The 19,644-nt window shown below is 38.0% G+C and overlaps 1 protein-coding gene across 4 annotated transcripts in view; it reads left to right on the top strand.

Annotated features, from left to right (window-relative positions):
* Positions 1-19,644, top strand: part of March1 (membrane associated ring-CH-type finger 1) — a 781,857-nt gene that overhangs the window by 307,129 nt on the left and 455,084 nt on the right. For all 4 annotated transcript variants that reach the window (XM_029480933.1, XM_029480929.1, XM_029480931.1 and 1 more), the window contains exon 3: positions 9,081-9,289. In XM_029480933.1, coding sequence (XP_029336793.1) covers positions 9,191-9,289 — 99 coding nt within the window. In that variant the 5' untranslated portion in view covers positions 9,081-9,190. The remainder of the gene's footprint in view (positions 1-9,080; positions 9,290-19,644) is intronic.

Consider the following 19,644-nt stretch of genomic DNA (forward strand, 5'->3'; position numbering starts at 1 on the left):
ACAAAATTCAGCTCTTCCTGGGTTTATTTTTTTCTTAACTCATTTTCTTCTAAGCACTTCCATTTCCTCTCATCCTTTCACCACCCCCCACCCCCAACACACACACACACACACACTGTAATCTCACAGTCACAGCGGAATTTTCTGTTACAGAGCCATACTGATTCATCCATGCTGAAAATTGTGCTGCAGTTGTTATCTGTACTGCCCAGGTTACGAGCCGTGGTTTATCCCCCTAATCACCAAGTAGGGCCTGGTCTATCAATCTTAACTCCTCTGAAAAGCTGTTTTGCTCATGCTTCCTTGCATATCACGCAGGCTCTAATTGCATTCAGCAACTCAGTAAACATACCGTGAAGTTGCTTCGATGTAATTAAAAAGGGTGGCACTCACATATGTCACTGGGGGCGAGGACATTTCTTTTGTGTTGGAGAGAATGCCTCACAAGAAATGTTTCAATGAAGAGAAAGTTTGATCTAAAGGATGAGAAAGTAGAGGGCAAATTACTGTGCACAGTCACATGGAGTCAATAGTAGCATTGCTTCTTCAGCAGAGAGTTCATAGCCAGAATAAAATTTCTTCCCAGAAGAAATATTGCTTTTGGGATAAAAAACAAAAATTCCCTTTTTGTTTTTTGTTTGTTTGTTGTTATTTTTATTCTTTACATTTATTACCAGAAGGCACCATGCATGCCTCCAGAGGAAGGAGGCAGCCAACAGTTCTGCTCTGCTCTGATGCCTGTGAGGTACACTGACCAGCATGTCAGGATAAGCTGAAGTTATCATTCAGATAACTTAGTGGCAGGCTCACTTGGTGTTGACCAACAGCTCTCCCACTGGACTTGCTTCATTTTTGAAGTTTAGAAAAAAAGAGAGGAAATATATAAAACTCGTGTTTTAAATATCAAAACCCAGTAGAATTCTTATTTTTCTTCAGAACAACAGTCTTTCCTTCCCTTCTCCTTCCTCCCTTCCTTCTTGCTCCATTTTTTTCCTGGAAGTTGCCTCTGTGCTTCACATACTCTACTACGAACCCACATCCCTGATACTCAGTTGCATACCATGATTTTACTTCCAATATTTGCGACATTCATTAAATAAACTGCTTTTTCAAAAATAGTCATTTGTAGGCAGTGATTGAAATAGCTGAGGACATACATGGGGGGGAAAGACCTCAGAAAATAAAATATCTATCCTACCTTTAAACACCAGCCTCCACCATCTTCCTATACTCTCATGTGGAGTAAAGGGTAGGCAAGGTATCTAGGCTGTGTGTTCCAGAGAAGCTGGCCCCTCGGAGATCCCAATGGGGGGAACATAAAAGTGAATGATAAGAACTGAATTGGAGTGAGTACTGCTCAGATTCTACTCTTCATCACTTAACTTCTATTGTCCTTCTCTTAAGCTAAAATACAAAGGCATTTCCAACACAGAGGAAAAATGACGACACCCCGGAGCTGCTATGTATAGATTAACATGGAAAAACCATTTCAACTACAGTACCACCTAGATCGTAGACTGCAGGAGTCTAGCTATTTTCCTGTTCACCAGAGTTCCCTCATGCCACTAAGTGGCCAAAATTCCCTGTAAAGACTTGAGGGAAACTTTATAGTGTCATGTGCAAAGGCAACTTGACTGAGTCTCTAGAAGTAACTAAAATGCAAGGTGATGGACATCTCTATAACAGACATTCTCTTTTTATTATTCACTTTAAATACCAATATCAACTACCCCTCACCTCCCTTCACTTCTCCTTTGAGAAAGGAATCCCCCTGTAGGTAACACTTGCCTCCTACACACACACACACACACACACACACACACACACACACACACACACACACCAAGTTCCTGTAGGGCTAGGCATATCCTATCCAAATGAGACCAGACAAGGCAGTACATTTAGGGGAATGTGATGGACAGGCAGGCAGTCAACAGATTCAGGGAGAGCTCCTGACCTGCTGTTGGGGACCGAGATGCTTATTGGCTGCATATGTCCCAAGCTTGCTTTTTGGTCTATCTAATGTTTGGCTGTGGGTCTCTGCCTCTCTTTTCATTGGCTGCTGGGTGGAATCTCTCAAATAACAGTGATGCTATGTTCCTGACTGCAACCATAACAGAGCATCATTAATGGTGTCAGGGATTGGTTCATGCCAGTGGGATGGGTCTCAACTTGGGACAGTCCCTCTGTCTCTATTCTATTTTTGTCCCGGCATATCTTGTAGGCAGGACACAAAGGTTTTGTGGGTAGGTTGCTGTCCTTATCCTAACACTGGGAGTCCTGCCTGGCTATAGGACATGCCCACTTCAGGATCAATATCTCCTATTGCTAGGAGTCTCAGCTAGAGTTGCCCAGAGAGGCCCCCTGGGGCCTTTCCCATCTCAGGTCTCTGCTACATCATAGAGATTGCCTCCTCCTCACCCTGCCCCTGGATTTCCCTTTTTTCTACCTTGCTCTCCCTACATCCCATCCCACCCTCCCCCACACAGCTACCCTCCCCATTCCCTCTCCCATTCAGTTCCCTCTCTTTACTGACTTCCAACATGTATTTTGTTTTCCCTTCTGAGAAAGAGTCTGCTATCCTCCTAGGCCATCCTTGATATTAGCCTTCCTTGTGTTTGTTAATTATGGCATGATTATCTTGTACTTTATAGCTAATATCTTCTTATAAGTGAGTACATACCTTGCATGTTATTTTGGATCTGGGTAACCTCACTCAGGATGACATTTTCTAGTCCCATCCACTTGCTTGTGACTTTCATGATGTGCTTATTTTTAATGTCTGAATAATAGTTCATTGTGTAAATAAACATTTTCCTTATCCACTTTTCAGTTGAGGGACATCCAAGTTGTTTCCAGATTCTGGGTATTAAGAATAAAGCTGCTATGAACAGTTGAGTAAATGTCCTTGTGGGATGGTAGAGCACTTTTTTGGTATATGTCAAGGAGTGGTATAGCTGGGGTTTCATGTAGAATTATCCCCAATTTTTGAGGAACTGACAGATTGATTTCCAGAGTAATTGTACAAGTTTGCACTTCCACCAGCAATGAAGGAGTGTTCCTCTTTCTCCACATCCTTGCCAGCATGTGCTGTTACTTGAGATTTTGTTTTGTTTTTGCTTTGGGTTTTGTTTTGTTTTTTATCTTAGCCATTCTGATAGATGTAAGTTGGAATCCCAGAGTTATTTTGATATGTATTTCCCTGATAATTAAGGGCACTGAACATTTCTTTAGTTGCTTCTTGGGCATTCAAGATTCCTCATTTGAGAACTCTCTGTTTAGCTTTGTACTCCATATTTTAATTGGGTTATTTGATTTGCTTGGTGGCTAATTCCTTGAATTATTTCTATATTTTATATATTAGTCCTTTGTCTGAAATAGGGGTGATGAAAATCTTTTCCCCATCTGTAGGCTGCCATTTTGGCCTAATGACAGTATCTTTTGGGTTACAGAAGATTTTCAGTTTCAAGAGGTAGCATTTTTTAATTGTTGACCTTAGTGCCTGAGCTATTTGTGTTCTGTCAAGGAAATTGTCTCTTAAACCACTGAGTTCAAGGTTATTCTATTCTTTAGATTTATTGTATCTGGTTTTACAATAAGGTCTTTAATCCATGTGGACTTGAGTTTTGTACAGGATGATAAATATGGATCTATTTGCATTCTTATACATGCAGACCTCCAGTTAGAATAGGACCATTTGTTGAAGATGCTTTTCCTTTTATATTGCATGGTTTTAGTTTTTTGGAAGAAACCAAGTGTCCATAGATATGTGGGTTTATTCCATTAAACAACCTGTCTGTATTGAAACAAATACCATGCAGTTTTTAGTGACAGAAATTTTACAAATTATTTATTTATTTTATGTATATGACCACACTGTCTCTCTTTTCAGACACACTAGTAGAGGGCATTGGATCCCATTACAAATGGTTGTGAGCCACCAGGGCTTGCTGAGAATTGAACTCAGGACCTCTGCAAGAACAGTCAGTGCTCTTAACCAAGGAGTCATCTTCTTAGCCCCATTAACAGACATTCTTAATCAGATTATTTGAAGTAGGTAGACACAACCTAATGGTACTGGCCCAGCAAGTTCTGGACCAGCAGCTCAAAAATAAAGAACACAGAAGAAGGAATCCTGGGTTTTTATTGCTTGGGTTTCTCCTCATTCTCTTCTTCCTCCTCTTCTTCCATGTCCTTTAATATAATGCCATCAAACTGTTTTTTTAATTCCTGCTAATTATAGTACAATTATATAACTACTACATCCCTTCTCTTACTCCAACCTCTTCCATGACATGCCTTAAATTGAGGACTTTCTTTGATTATTGTTACATTGTTACACACACACACACACACACACACACACACACAATATATATATTATATATATATATATATATATATATATATATATATATCCTACTGAGTCTGGTTAGTGTGACTTGTGTGTAATGTGATTTGTGATTTCAGGGCTAAGGACTTTGCATTGCATGTTCAGTCTCTCCCAGGAACTCATCATGAGAGGAGACTAATTAACCATTCAGATTATTCAGGTCTTGTTTAGGTAGCCATACCATTCTGGTGTCATGGGTATAGCTTCTTTTTCATTTCTAGGAGACCTAAATCATACAGAGACTTCCTAGTCCTCTGGCTCTACTGACACTTCTGCCTTGTTTTCCTTGATGTTCCCTGAGACTTTGGTGTAGGGATTGTGTTGGTTTAATTATTGTTGACAAATATATTTATTCCATGGATGCTGTATTCTTTTACTGATGTTAGAAGCTGCTTCATTTGGGTTTCCAACATGGACTGAAGACCAGCATCTCTGCAGAATTCCTAAAGTTATTCAGAACCAAATTGGTACTCTTGAGACTTCCAATCAAGCAGGCTAGCCATTGTCAGATCCTTGGACATTTCACATAGTGCCGGAACACTTGGATTTTAAATGCCTGTAAAACCAATATGATATGGGCACATAAGTTCTGCTACCATCTTGAGATTTATCCTACCTGCATTTATCATAACCATAGAAGTCTCTGATGGGTCTGGTAAAACAGTTGGATTGTCAGGAGGTTATTTTAAATTAGAAAAACAACAACAACAACAAACAAGTGCTACTAATATTTTATCACCCAATCTCGTATTGCATTTTTATGGATAAGGGCAAGCCTAGCACACTGTGGGTGGTACATAAGTGGTCCTGCGTTATATAAGAAAGGAGTCTGAGTACAAGTACATAAGCAGCTTTCCTTCATGGTCTCTGTGACAGTTCTGCCTCTAGCTTCCTGCATCTGTTTCTTTGCAAGTTTCCCTTGATGGTGGACTGTAACCTGGAAGCTGAATTAACCATTTCCTATCCCCAGATACTTCTCATCAGTGTTCTTATCATAGCCATGGAAAAGCAAACTAGAACAAATACCTCTTCTATGTCATTTAAATAATGGCTTCTTTTACTCAGGCCTTCCTTTTCTTCAAGTCTCGTGACTTCTTGTTGCTGATTTTATCTCTGACATTAGCACTTAGTATTTCACTTATTTTAAGCATTAGCTGTTGATGTAGGATTCCATTTTTAAAAACTGATAAACTTATACTGGCCAAATCTCCCTAAGGGCACAGTAAATTCCTTGGCCATAGAAACTGTGTCAAAGATGTTCACATTTCCTCTTACCCATTCACTCCTAGTATGCCGGGGAAACACAGCAGATAGCCAGTACATGTTTATTGGATTAAGTTGTCAGTCTGTCTATCTAGTATGTTAGGAGATGTGTTCCTGTTTCCCTGTCTTTAACTGATATTTTATCTCCCTTCCTATTTAATTGCCATCATGACAATTGCCCTTAATTAGCCTTATCTTCCCTCCTTCCTTTTTGGATTTAGTAAAAACTGGGACGGATCTCGTGGTAGAGGATCAAATACACTGTTTGCTTTGTTTTCCTTTTAAAACCTTATGCTGAGCTGCAAAGCAGAAGTCTGTTGTGTGTCAGGTGGTGGTAATGGTATGGTCTTCAGTGTTAGTAACTACAGTGCAGGATTCAGGAGGCAGAGGTAAGCAATGTGTTGGTGTTTCCAAAACCAAAGGCTTAGAAGTCAGAACACAGAAGAAACACAGACATCTAGATATTCTTAGGAAACTGTGTCCAGGCAACAGTGAGCAAATCAGGACAGTTTCATCAATAATTATATTACAAAGTTTACACAGGGTTCAGTTTATACATCTCGAGTGTGTGGTATTGTAAGAATACCTGTTTGCTGAAAGACTATAGTGTGACCATTTTCTGTCTATTGTTAGTACACAGCTGCTGGGTATATGGCTCCTCTTTTACTCTCTGGGGTTAATGATTGTGTAATCTGCCTAGACTCCCATAGGAGAACTGCAATCCCCAGAATTCCCTGAGCCTTCAATTGTTACATGAAATGTTTGCCCCCAGAGGCTTCATCCTTTGACTGGAAAGTATTTCAGGCATTACCTGAGGAATGGCACAGGTAAACATGCATCACAGACACAAGCTGGTGAAAGTTCCAGCCTTCCAATTCAGACAAATGAAGTGCTGAAATGCATATTTTTCTGTCCCAATAACAATTATAAAATTTTATCTCAGTCTTTGCAATTCTTAATATAAGCTGTGATAAACGTTTATTAATTTTTCTTAACTCTAAACATTTGATTGAAAAGATTTAGCAGACAGCATCTCGTGTGAAAAACATTCTAAGATATAATTTTTTCCTGAAATTCAATTTGTAATCTAAATTTCAGGATAAAAGATAGCAAATTGAAGTAGCTCAACCATGTAAGTCAAATTAGCTTCAATTTTAAATCTTAGTTTAAAAAAAATTCACAATAAACAAATGATCTCCCTACATCCATAATGAGGTGCAGGATTAAGACAGACACTTTGTTAACTCAAGCTAAAAATCTCCTGTAACTTTAATGGAATATTTAGAGGAAAGTACTAAAGTCTAACTTTATCTGGAAAATTGCCTTGGCTGTTGCTAGAAGCTTCTATGGAGTAAACACTGGTAATATGATTTTCTTAAAGAAGTTTATAATTTACATTTTAGTATTTGTCACAGACTATTAGATTTATAGACTTCCATTTCCAACCTCCTCTTAATTAAGACTGTCCTGGATAAAGGGATTAGCAATTGCTTTTAAAGTAAGGATTTCTCCTTCATAGTTACAGGTCATAGATGTGACTCTTAAACCACAGCAATGCTTAACCAACATCAATTTAACTTCAAATGGATTATTTTTTAAGACAGTTTCTTGCTCTGTACCAAGCAGGCCTCTGTGCTCCTTCCTCCCTTTCCTCCTGAGTGATAGAAATAAGGCCAGAAGGTTTGGAAGAGGCTAGCCCTTGCATAATCCCTTCACTCAATCTTCAGTAGCTTACCAACTTTCTTTGCAAGCTGAGACTGGCAATAAGCAGAATCCAATGGTATTTTGCTACCTGCCTCCATTAAAAAAGTATTCTACAGAAATATGCATTCCTCATCGGATTATCCTAAGCTTTCTTTAGTGCTAGACTAGATGGTTCTGAAGATTCTTTGCTGTACAGGACTCATGGATGTCTTAACATAGGTCCATCTCTGATAGGTCCATCTCTAATGCTCATAACAGCCCTGATGAATCCAAATCCATAAACGAGTCTCAGGTTAACTATGCTTTTGAAAATTTGTTCATATTGACTAGACAGAGAGCAGGTGAGTGAAGCGCGTGAAGGTCACTAACTTGGTAAAAGGAATCCACGCCAGGTTCATATTTGAAAATACACAGAAGTGTTTATTTCAGTGTAAATGTTTAGATTAGAAACAGCTTGTATTTTGGCAGTCTTTCCATGAGTCCTTTTACACTATTGTCAATGACAGGAGCTATCTCTGCTACACTTCTTCTCTGTCGTGAGTTTAATCAAACTGTAAGGTCATGTTGAAAATGACACTATTGATATGAAATATGAAGATAGCTGGAGGTGGGTCACAGTGACCAACAAAGATCATCTCCTGGGAACTGTTTTCAAAACTTGGTTCTGTTTGCACTTTGAAGAGTAGAAGTTCTGATATATTTTCCCCCCAAATCATTTTATCCTCCCAAGAGGACATGGAGTCCCTAGCAGAAATGAATAAGTCTACTCCAGAGAGCACAGGAGTTGCCCCTAAGCAGGAATGAGTGCTGCCTGCCTGGTAGTTTTTGTGCTTTTGAGAACAGGTTGCAGCTGGCTTAGCTTACCTGTTTCCCCATTCTGCTCTTCTCCTGCTTGCCCTCTGTCCCTCATCCACATCTGTGACCAGGCACTTTCCTCTCAGTCCCTAATTCCTTCCTCTTTTCTTGCTCCATCCCTCTCCTGCCTTCCTCTCTTTATCTCCTTTCTTTTCACCTTCTTCCCCTCTCCTCTCTCTCTCCCCCTCTTCCTTTTCCATCTTCCTATCCCTGCTTCTTCTCTCCCTTTCTCCTTCCTTTCATCTCTTCCCACTCCTTTTTTCTCTTTTCCTCTTTCCTTTTACCCATGTCCCCCTCTCCCCTCTGTTTCCTTTCTCTTCGCATCTCATCTAAAGCTCTTCACTCCTGACAGCTCCTTTGACCTAAGCAGATTACTGTAGCTGCATGAAGGGCACACACGCAGCTAGCCCAGCCTTTCAAGGAAGAGATTTGTATCCAAATCGGACACTAAGCTTCTCAGCCTTCTGCTTATTTACCTTGTCAGCAGGATGCATGTCTCTGGGTGCTCCACAGACTCCTAGGGATCTGGGTAGAAACAAAAGCCCATGTCAGTCGCTGCAAATGTGGGAGTCTGTGCCATTAAAAGGAGCAGTTGTTAATAAGGGCCCGTGAGACCTGGGTTTCCTTGGTTTCCATGACAGTTATTAGGTACGGTAGAAATTGAATTGTCTCCCATGATGCTCTTAGGGGAGGGGGATGCATGAGTGACAAAGCAGTGCAGTTATGACTTGCAGTAAATCATCCTTCTGAGAATGTAATACTCCTTGGGTTATTGCTCTTACATATTTTTACAGTTTTCCTTTCAGTGTGTTTGGCCACTGCTGTACAGTGTCTCAAACACTATTTTCCTCCTTTTTTTATTTAGATCCAAGTTTGGCAAAGCAAGGATATGAACAGTTCTGCAGGAGGGTTTCTCAGGGCGAGTGAAGCCATAAGGCATCCAATCAGGGTTTGGCCACCTGCAGCCCAGCCAATATGCCCTTCCACCAGATTTCTGTAATCCCAGCCCGGGAGACAGCCAGCAATGGGAGAAGTTCAATGGGCAGAAACAAAGAGAAGAACAAGGAAGTTGAGGTAAGAGAAGGTTTGATTTGACACAATAAGAGAGCCCACCCCAGCCAGCTACGCACTGTCTGTACAACGGGATGCAGAGCGCTGAAGAGCAGCAGGCTCCTAGCTCTCTTTGGGCGCTAGGTGACCGTTAGCGAATCATTTTGTGTGTGACTAAGGAGCTTATAAAATTTAACCTCTATTTTCTCAATGAAGCAACGAGTCAAATCTATAAAGATACTGGCTGCTTGATAGATGTAAAACTTCTGCCTCTTTTGCAGAACTCTACAGAATCTCCTTTCTCATTTGTGCGGCACAACTAGGAGGTCCTGGCTTGGTTGCGGGTACTACTGTTGTTCATTTTTGGAATTGTTGATGCTAATTCTGTTCAATGTCTAGCTGGAGGGTTTGAAAATAACTTTCTTCACAAAGCAGCAGATCTTTCTGGGCTAAGAAAGCTCTCATATCTAATGCACATTGAATTGGTGTTTAGGGATCCAATGTTCTCCATTCCTTATGACTTGTGTATGGGATTTTTGACGTGATGTCTGCTCATTTGCATTTTATTCAAGAAAGAATTGTTTAAAACTTAACACAGTTTATAATATTCTCTATAATACATCCAGGATGTATCCTGGGGAGGTGGGGGGAATTGGCAGCCCTTCCTTCAAGGTTAAGATGCTTGAAAAATCAGATGCTAGGAGCTTATTTTAAAAAAAGGTTTTTTAAAAGAGACTGAGCAGAGTCAAGGGTATCTCATGAAATTATTATAGGTACAGTCATGAGTGGAGTTAATGGAGAATGACAAGTGGGCAGAGCATGCTATAAAACTGTGAGCACCTGGGAGGCTGAGGCTGGAAGTTTCTGAGTTTAAAGTTATCCTGGGCTTCAGGGGAAAATGCTGTCTAGTAAACAAATGAAAGGAAAAAGGGAGGCCAAGGTCTGTAACCCACTAGGCTATTTTAAATGATTCACGGATTCCATGTGCATATCTTACCTCCAGATCAATATCAGATTTTTATTGTTGTTGATGTTATTATTATTATTATTATTTCCTCCAAGGATAGTTGCTGAGGACAAAGGAGACCACAAACACAAATAAAACAATATAGCAAAAAAAAAAAAAAATAGGATGCCTGTGTAAGGAATAAAATAAGCTTCATTATATCTTTGAATGCAAAGTGCATTTACAAACCCTGCCCATGATAACTGACCTGGTTTTAAATGTGACAATCAAAAGCATGGATGCCATCAGAACTTACAGCAAAATTCTGGGCTTCTCTGAGTAATTCATTGTAGATGATGCTTTCCTTTTGGTAGCTTCCTCACCAAATGCAAATCATGTGTCCTTGAAATTGAAGCATGTTTGTTAAAGTAATGTATCAGTCTACCCTGACTTGAAAATATTTTTGGTGATATGACTTCCTATGATTTGATGATGTGATTTTTGGGTTCCAGTGCTGTTTCCTCAGACTTGGGGAATGGAGAAAAGGAAGGAGAGACAGCGATTAATTCCAAAAATATGAGAAGTGAAAAACAAGATTTACAAATGTGGCTTGTTGCTGTTGAGAATGGAAGTCAATGAATGCATGTGAGCTGAACTGAAGAAAACTTTGTGTAATGATGGGCAGCAACTTTGCTTGGAATTCAGAATGACCTAAGATGGAAAGTCTGAGGCATGGGCAGGATGATTGTTATGGGTTTAAGGACATCTGGCCTATACAGTGAGTTCCAGGCCCACATGGCTAGAGTGTCAAAACAGTACAGGTTCAGTTCCTAGACTCCATCAGAAGTCCATTGTTGATTTCTTCTTGGTATGAGTTAGGATAACTGGCATGACTTCTATGGCCTTTAAAAATCAAGTGTTTTCCTTTCTATATAATAAATGTAAGTGCATTTATTCTACCTCATGGTCACAATCTCCATGCACATCTCTTCACATCTACATCTCCCATCCGACCAACCTCTATCTGAGATCACCTGTCTCTCCCCAGGGAAAAATCATCTTTCCATTGTGATTGAATGTAATGGGTCTACCTGAATACTGGCTGAATACCAAGCCAATAAAGACAGCCAGGAATTAAAGCAGTGGAAAGAGATTTGTGATGTGCAGTCCATAAAGGAATCACTATTGGAAATAATTTGGGAAGTGCTATTCTCTAACAAAGATAGGATTTTTAATGAGGAAAACTATGTATCTTCATACAAGGAAGACCTGTCAAATGGAGCAACGGGCACATCCCAAGCATCTCCATTTGTGGTCATAACCATGTATTTAAAAATGGTGGACATTAATGCCCCTGGACTGATTATTTATTATCATAGTTCGAAAATGTAATACTGAGTCACCTAAAAACTCAAGTAAAGTAGCTGATTTCTTCTAGTGTATTTTGACTTTCCTCAGACAGCCTCAGTTAAAGCATGGAAAGAAAGTTAAAACACCCTAGAAAGTTAAACCACCTGTCCGGAATGTGTTAATAGTATTTAGAAATTAGGCTCAGTAAGCAGTTTGAAAGGAAAATGATGAGAGGAGAAAATGAAATTTTAAAGGGAAATAGTCTTAAGTGTTGGGTTGAGATGCCCCTTTGGATTTCAAATGCATCTTGTTTCTCAATACAATGAAGTTAGACGTTTCTGTTTAAAAACATGTTTAAGTTTTCTTTTAAGTGTAGAGGCCATGAATTGCTTCATTTGATAAACTAAATAGCCTTAAAGGATCACAAATGCCATTGAAGTTGGATAATTTAAACTATCTTCATCCTGCACATTAAAAAGTAAGATTATTACTACACAATGATTTCTGCATGTTTAAATGGTGGCTCCTGCTCATTGAGGGTGAAAGGCCAAAGAACAGTTCCTGATTGTTGACCACTGATGAATATCCTTCAGAGTTCCCTAAACTCATTCTACTCACTTTAAAGTTAGTCCTGGTATCCATCTGCATATTAAACAACTGATATCATTTCAGAACTAGGAATTTGCTTAAGTGTAAGTCAACTTAATCTTCCTTCCACAAAATACTCAGAGAGTCTGGAATCCCTAATCAATCCATCAATCAATCACTATTTAATTAGATATCAGAATTTTGGTTTTATTTTGATTATTTTGGTCTTATTACTGATGCTAGACTCTTGCTTTGTTTTGTGGCAGAAAATATAAAATGAATGTTGAAATGGTTTGTTTATTAACTCTTACAATTCAGGAGACCAAGGTTGTAAAAACTAATTAACAGAATAATATTCACGAATTCTAAATTAAAATTCTATAGTGAACTTATATTTTGATGGATATTACATGATATAAAGGTCCAAGTTTTGTCTGTTTGGTTAACAACACTGGGCCTACAAAAGCAAAATAATATTTTTCTAATTTTAGTCAGGTTTGTGTTACGTGTGTATGAATGCTGTCATCTTCCAGAGGCTAAAGTCCTAGGATACTGGGTTGTTTAAAAGTGTGCCATAATTGAACCTAGTAGGTTGTTTTCAAAAAATAAGAGAAAAGAGGATTTGAATTTGGGAAGGTGTAAAAGGGGTATAGGACTTAGAGAAGGAAAGTGAGGGTGAGTCTTATTAAGTTACACTGTATGAATGTACAGAATTCTCATGGAGCAGAAAAATATGTAGTAATTTGAAAATAAAAATCTTATATAATATATAACAATCAATAAAAGATAAATATAATAAATAAAAATTATATGGTAAGAGAAGAGCAGTGTCTCACATTTGCATTCTGGGCACCTGATTTTCTTAGTACAACCAAGGTTGTATTAGCACATGCAGCATGACTACCATCACAGATCCTCTCTTATAAAGTAGATACATATGGATTACAGAATCATAGGCTCAATATAACACATTTTGTGAACTTCACTAATTTATATCTGGATATACAGATGAATATGTAAAAATTAGCAGAAAAAAAGCTTGTATGTAAGTTCCAGAGAATTCTAGAAGGGAAGCCAATCACAAGACTCCCTTAGCAACCCATGATTACTAAGTGGCTTGCTTAGGAGATAATTTGTTTATGCCTTAAGGAAATCAAGACCTTGGAGGACCCAGCAGGGAAGGTAGCTTGCTGAAGGAATACACATATCCACATTTAGATTGCTTTGATTGATGTTAGAGGTTGATGCTTTAAGTTATCTTCTGTTACATTGTCAGTAAATGACTTTGTTTCTATTAATCTATACATTCCTTCTTATACTAAGGTTATTTATTAAGCTTTATTATTATTACCAATTTTTTAAGATTTTCATACATGAATATGATATATTTTCATCATACCCATTTCTCTCTCTTTCTCCAGCCCCTCCTAAGTCCCTTAAACATAACCTTTTAAATTAGTGCCCACTTCTTTTATAATTATTAATATATATAAAATATGTGTTACATTTATAGGTAATTAAATATATAGATATAAATGTAATATTTATATTATATACGTAGATTAAATATAAATATATTAATTTATATATACATATAAAGTATATATACCATAGTAAGTACACATATAAATTATAAATACATATATATGTATATATATGTGTGTGTATATATATATATGTATATATATATATATATGTATAGTTATATTCTAGTAAGTGCTGACCATATATATACATGTATGTAGGCCTGACCACTCAGGTGTGGAGACACTTAAGCATGAACAACCTATCAGGAGGCTCAACCCTGATTGATGAAAACTAATTCTCTGTCTGTTGGAAGCCAACTGCTTGTAGATTTTCTCCTTAGGCTCAGATCTCTTGAACCCTTTCCCCTCCAAGCTGAAGTGTTTACTGCTATGGTTCTGTTCAGGCAACCATTTTGTCAAGAGTTTACAGGTTCAGCATCTACATCTATATGGTGTCTAGGATTTACTATTTTGCAGCAGTCCTCCTCCTGGACCTCTGATTCTTAACATCTTTCCATGCCCTCTTAAATTTTAATTAGTTGTTATAAATCTGGCTTCTAGTACAACTGTTTCTCACAAGGATTTTATTTGTCAAATGTTTAACTGAAATTTTCTTCTCTATATCTAGAGATTAAGATTGTATAAACTTCAGTGTTTATTGGTATGTAGCAAAGCTTTAGGATATTTCCTTTATAATTCATAACTCTATGGAACTTATAGGCTCATATCCCTAGGACTCAGTCTGTCAGACAAGGATGCTCAGCATGGTCACACTGAGGCTACTGCTACCTGATTCACTGTCTCTTCATGCTCATATGCCCCTGAGTAGAAGATTTATTCAGGAACTGCTAATCGGTATCTTGTGTATATATGTGTCATGTGGTCAAAAGTTTACAAGTTGCAACTAGTATTTATTTCATTAAAATTTAGAAAATATGGTAACTATGGTAAGTAATAATGCATACTAGACTTACGAGTCAGGACTTTGGGATGATAGCAAAGCAAAACTAGAATCTTTATCAAATAGAACTTTAAAAATTAGCTAGATTTTATTTTTTAAAAATGAAAAAATATTGCTCCTCTTGAATAGAAGTCTAAAGTTCCACTAGATGCCATCAAAAATGAGTTTATTTTTTCCTGCTATCACTCCTATTACCATTCATAGGCTTGGTTTGCTTATCACATAACTAAGGACAATTATTTGAGAGGCTATGTGGTATAGAAAAAAACAAAACAAAACAAAACAGGTTTCCTTATCACAATAGCTGATGGAAGTCTGTCATCAATCTTGCTAGGAAGCTGCTTTCGGGATAATTTATAATGGAATTGTGTGGTCAAAGACAGGTGGGTGTCTTTTCACAGGTGTTGGCTTTGGCCACATGGGGGTGCATCTGATTGGCCAGTCCAGAGCTGCTTTTTAGTTCTGCAAATATTGAGAATCAAGGGTGTTTTTTTTTTTTTCTCACCTGCAATTCCTAACATGTTCACAATGGGCAGGATAGCCCAGACAGAAGCCTTGGAGCCCTCTAACTGATCACCTACCCCATAATATAGAAAGAAAACATTCTTCCCTTGATTACAGTAGAAGATAAGGAAAGATGAGATTGGACAGCAGGGAGACAGCAGGAGATCTTTTCTCCTTGTTCAGTAGTCCTACTCTGACAAGAATGCATTGATGTGCTTTCCTCTGGGTACCCAGGCAATCTTTCTACTAAAAGGCCAGGCAGGCTCAGTGGGACTACAGGAAGTAGTGAAGACTCACCTTAATTGGGCATGTGCTGATTTTGCTATGCTTCATCATGTGTTTCTCATAGTAACAGCAGAAGCTAGAGAGGCAGCTTCTGCCTTTCTCAGCCCTGAGGTTTGGGATGAGCCTCGATATTTTTAAACCAAGCATTATATTCCAATATTGTGGGGTGGTATCTGGTTTACTCATGGATACATAAGCCCACTAAAAGAATGACAAACTTTGGACTTTTAATGACTTTGATGTCAAGGAGGTCCGGTTTTTAAAACTTACTTTCATTCTGGAATAGACTTCCTGTCTTCTGATGGATGTCCTATGTGCAGAATTAAGCTTTGGTTCTGAATGATGTGAGGAAGTCCAAGGAAGATTTCGGTGCTAAAGATAAAGGGAATGAGGAGAGCGAGAGGGAGGGGAAGAAGGGAGAGGTAAGAAGGTTGTTCTGTGTTGCATCACTTGAGGTAGTGGTTTCCTGAAAGTAATCCTTGTCCAAAAGTACACCTCTCCAGGGAATGACTCAAATATATCTTTTATTTTCATCATTTTTTAAAGTTGGTGTTACTTGCTTGTAACACAAAGGTCCATGAACAAGTTTACCAAAATACAATTGCAGTCATTTTCTGCTTTGTAATACATAGGGTAAATAATTTGGTAACAGCTGGCATCTGGGTGAAATTTTCACAAACATTAATTTATGAATGGTGTATGCTGCAAGCCCATTTTACCAGAGAGTTTGGGTTAAGGTTCTGTTGTTACCAAATGGAGTACATGTTCAGCCAACGTGAGCATGACACTGTAGGGAGACTGCCAAGGGGTAGAGAGGCTAATTCTCTCTCACAGTTCTCTAGATGAACACTTTCTCACTACTACCCTAGTCCAAATTGAGTATTAGCGTCTCATGTGCTTAGGATGAATTCTGCTGTGTATGCTAATTGTATTAAAATAAGTTTTAAATGATGAAAACCAACCAATTTCCATATTATTTGCCTTCTGTGATGAAATTAGCATAATAAACACTATTTTTCTTGTTTAAAACAGATGCTGTTGGTAATTACATTAATAAGGAAGACTGGATAACATTTTATGACTATCAAATGAGAGTGATTAGTTATTATTGATGTACCCTGGTCAGTAGTTTTGAAAGTGTCGTCTCAACTGGCAGGTAGGTTACTTGGACACTTCCCTAGTATGAGTCTTAAAACGTCTCAGGATAAAGCCACAGCCTACTTAATGAGACATCAAGTGGTCACTGTGTGAAAGATGGTTGAACAAAAACCTTTAAGCAGAAGCGCCTTGGCACCTGGGGAGAGCAGGTGCAGCTGCTGCTATGGATGTTTTATTAATAAGAGTTTCAAGAGCCTGCTGATTAGATAACACTCACCTCAGTGCTTTTCGACACAGAGAAAGCACAGACAATGCCAATCTAGATTTAGAATCCTTCCATTGAGCCGCCAGTGAAGGGGAGGCACCCGTAGTCTGAGCATTGCCTTCCCACAGCTCATGCGTTGGAATAGCACACTGAGCTACTTGCCAGACTTTATATCCTCCAGGTGAGGATGAGAAAGGACATCTATCCGGATCCCCATTCTTCCTGTCCCTGCATTCTGGTAAATAACTGAAAGAGGCGTGACAGGAAGATGGTGCTGCTGATAAGATGTTGCTCTTAAAGAAGTTAAAGGAGACTGAAGAAAAGGACTAAGTACTCCTGGATGCTGGGTGACAAGCTTCTTGTTTTCTCCTTGATTGTCCCATTCATCAAATCCTGCAAATCTGTAACAAAAGCAAGAATAACAACAGCAGTGGGGTCTTTCCACCCAGCCAGCACCAGTGGATGCAATCTTTCTGGAAAAAGCAAGTCTTCAGGATGACTGCTTTGGATGTCAACATGAACAAAGGGGGAATTTTTTTAGGCGGGGTGGGCGTGGGGGGAACTGGCACCAGGAAGCCACTGGGCAGCAATGCTGCAGGGCTCTGAAAGTGAGGCATTTATGAGAATCAGAAAGCAAACATTTTCAAATTGAGGTACTAGACATGTGCTTACACATATTTAGATGTATAAATGGTATAAATCATTCTTATCTGAAAACCTAAACAGATCTATGCCAGAACAAAATCTCTGTGGTAGTATATGGCCATTAATGCTCATGATTGAAGATGGTCTTACAAACTTAGGTCTGTAACAGAGTTTTACTTTCTAACTTCACTCAAGATTAATTATCATAAATGTAAATAATATCTGATAGATTTGCTGTCATGATATTACAACACGATAACTATTTGAACTCCAGCAGTAAGTGTCGTTAGAACCCTCAGATGTGTATATTTGCTAACTATACAAGTCAAATTAGAGTTTCTTCATGATTGGTAAGATACCATCTTTGTTGTTATTAGCCATGTGCTCACTGAAAGCCTTATCTGTCACTGTCATTGTACCTTACCGTGTGACTCAGGTGTTCTGCTAAGGAGCCCAAAGAGAGTTGAAGAGCACCTTCATGCTCATGTTACATGATTGCATGTGCTGAAAGGCAGCAGGGTGAAACAATTCAAAAGACTCATCTAGAAGAAGACTACCTGCAAGGCTTCTACAAGTGTATACCTCTATGCAAGTGTATACCTCTATGCTTTCATTTCCACAGATTTAAATAGTGACAAATATACTTCTATGCAAGTGTATACCTCTATGCTTTCATTTCCACAGATTTAGTGACAAATATACCTCTATGCAAGTGTATACCTCTATGCTTTCATTTCCACAGATTTAAATAGTGACAAATATACCTCTATGCAAGTGTATACCTCTATGCTTTCATTTCCACAGATTTAAATAGTGACAAATATGAGGACTACTTTATAAAATTAAGAAAAGTATACTATCCAGATGACTCATGGAGAAAACTCATGACATGAGTTTGATCACTGGAACCCGTGGTGGAACCCATTGATCTTTGAGCTCCACATGTGCATCATAGCATATACACATTTGGAAGCACACACACACACATGTTCAGAAATAATAAATAATACTTTTAAATACAAATATGAAAACTAAACTGAATAGTTATTTCTAAAGAACTGAGAGGCCATATTTTGAGAAAACAAATGATTAATTTTGGAAAAAATAGAAGTGTAAGTAGTTATTTAATTTGATTATATTTTATCCACTTGTTATTTAATTCATAATAAATAATGACCTATTCATTAATATTTTCTATTTTGATAAATAAATATTTAAGATTAAATGGCTCTATATTTTGTGATTTTTAAATTAGGGTGATAAAAGTGAGTGATAATAAAAAAGACTACTTCTTTGATATTTGAAGTTTGCTAAACTGACATCTGCTTGAGCAGACCATGTATGATTACCTTTGAAAAAGGAAATCCATTCTTATGGATTTTCTTTGCTGACTTGACATCATTCTCATACCCACAGAACCAAGAGTTTCCTAGAAGGAAGAACATTCATAGACAAGGATACTACCATTCACTTCAGTTGCATGTACTTTCTTCAAAATGTTCTTTACTTATGATAACATTGTTCATCTCTCCCTTAAATGTTCTGCTTCGTAAACATCTACTACTTGGACTGTTCTTTTTAACTATCTTCATATCTACTTTATAAATGTTCTTGATTGGCTTTTTATGATTTCTTTACATTTTATTTAAAATATATATTGTATATAAATGTAAAATGATGACACCAAATTAGAAAATCTTGTGGAGAGCTTATGAATAAAATTATTTTTGTGAACTTCAAGAATGATAAAACTTGTTTTGTAGTTGTGAGGGTTAGTTTACTCAACTTTACACAATGTAAAATCATCTGAGGAGAGTCTCTACGAGGAATTATCCAGCCTTGGTTTGCTAAGAACCGAGCCAGGGCTATGGAATGCTTGTATGCATGTGGGAAGACCTAGCATACTGTGAGAAGCAAGAATCTCTGAGTTTGAATTTCTCAAGAGATGAGAAATTAGAAAGTGAAAGGAATATTGTCATATATGCATTTATACTCCATGCTCATGACTATGGATGTAATAATCTGCATCAAATTCCTGCCTTGACTTCTCCATGATGATGGACTATAACCTGGATTTGAAAGTTCAATAAACCCTTTCTCTTCTAAGTTGCATTTTGTCAGGATATTTTATCATAGCAACAGAAATTAGGGTAATAAAGCACAATTAAATTCATATTAACAAACAGTATAGTTTGGAACAGAATTAAAACA

This window comes from Mus caroli, chromosome 8 (assembly GCF_900094665.2).
Source record: "Mus caroli chromosome 8, CAROLI_EIJ_v1.1, whole genome shotgun sequence".
In the NCBI taxonomy this organism is placed as follows: domain Eukaryota; kingdom Metazoa; phylum Chordata; class Mammalia; order Rodentia; family Muridae; genus Mus; species Mus caroli.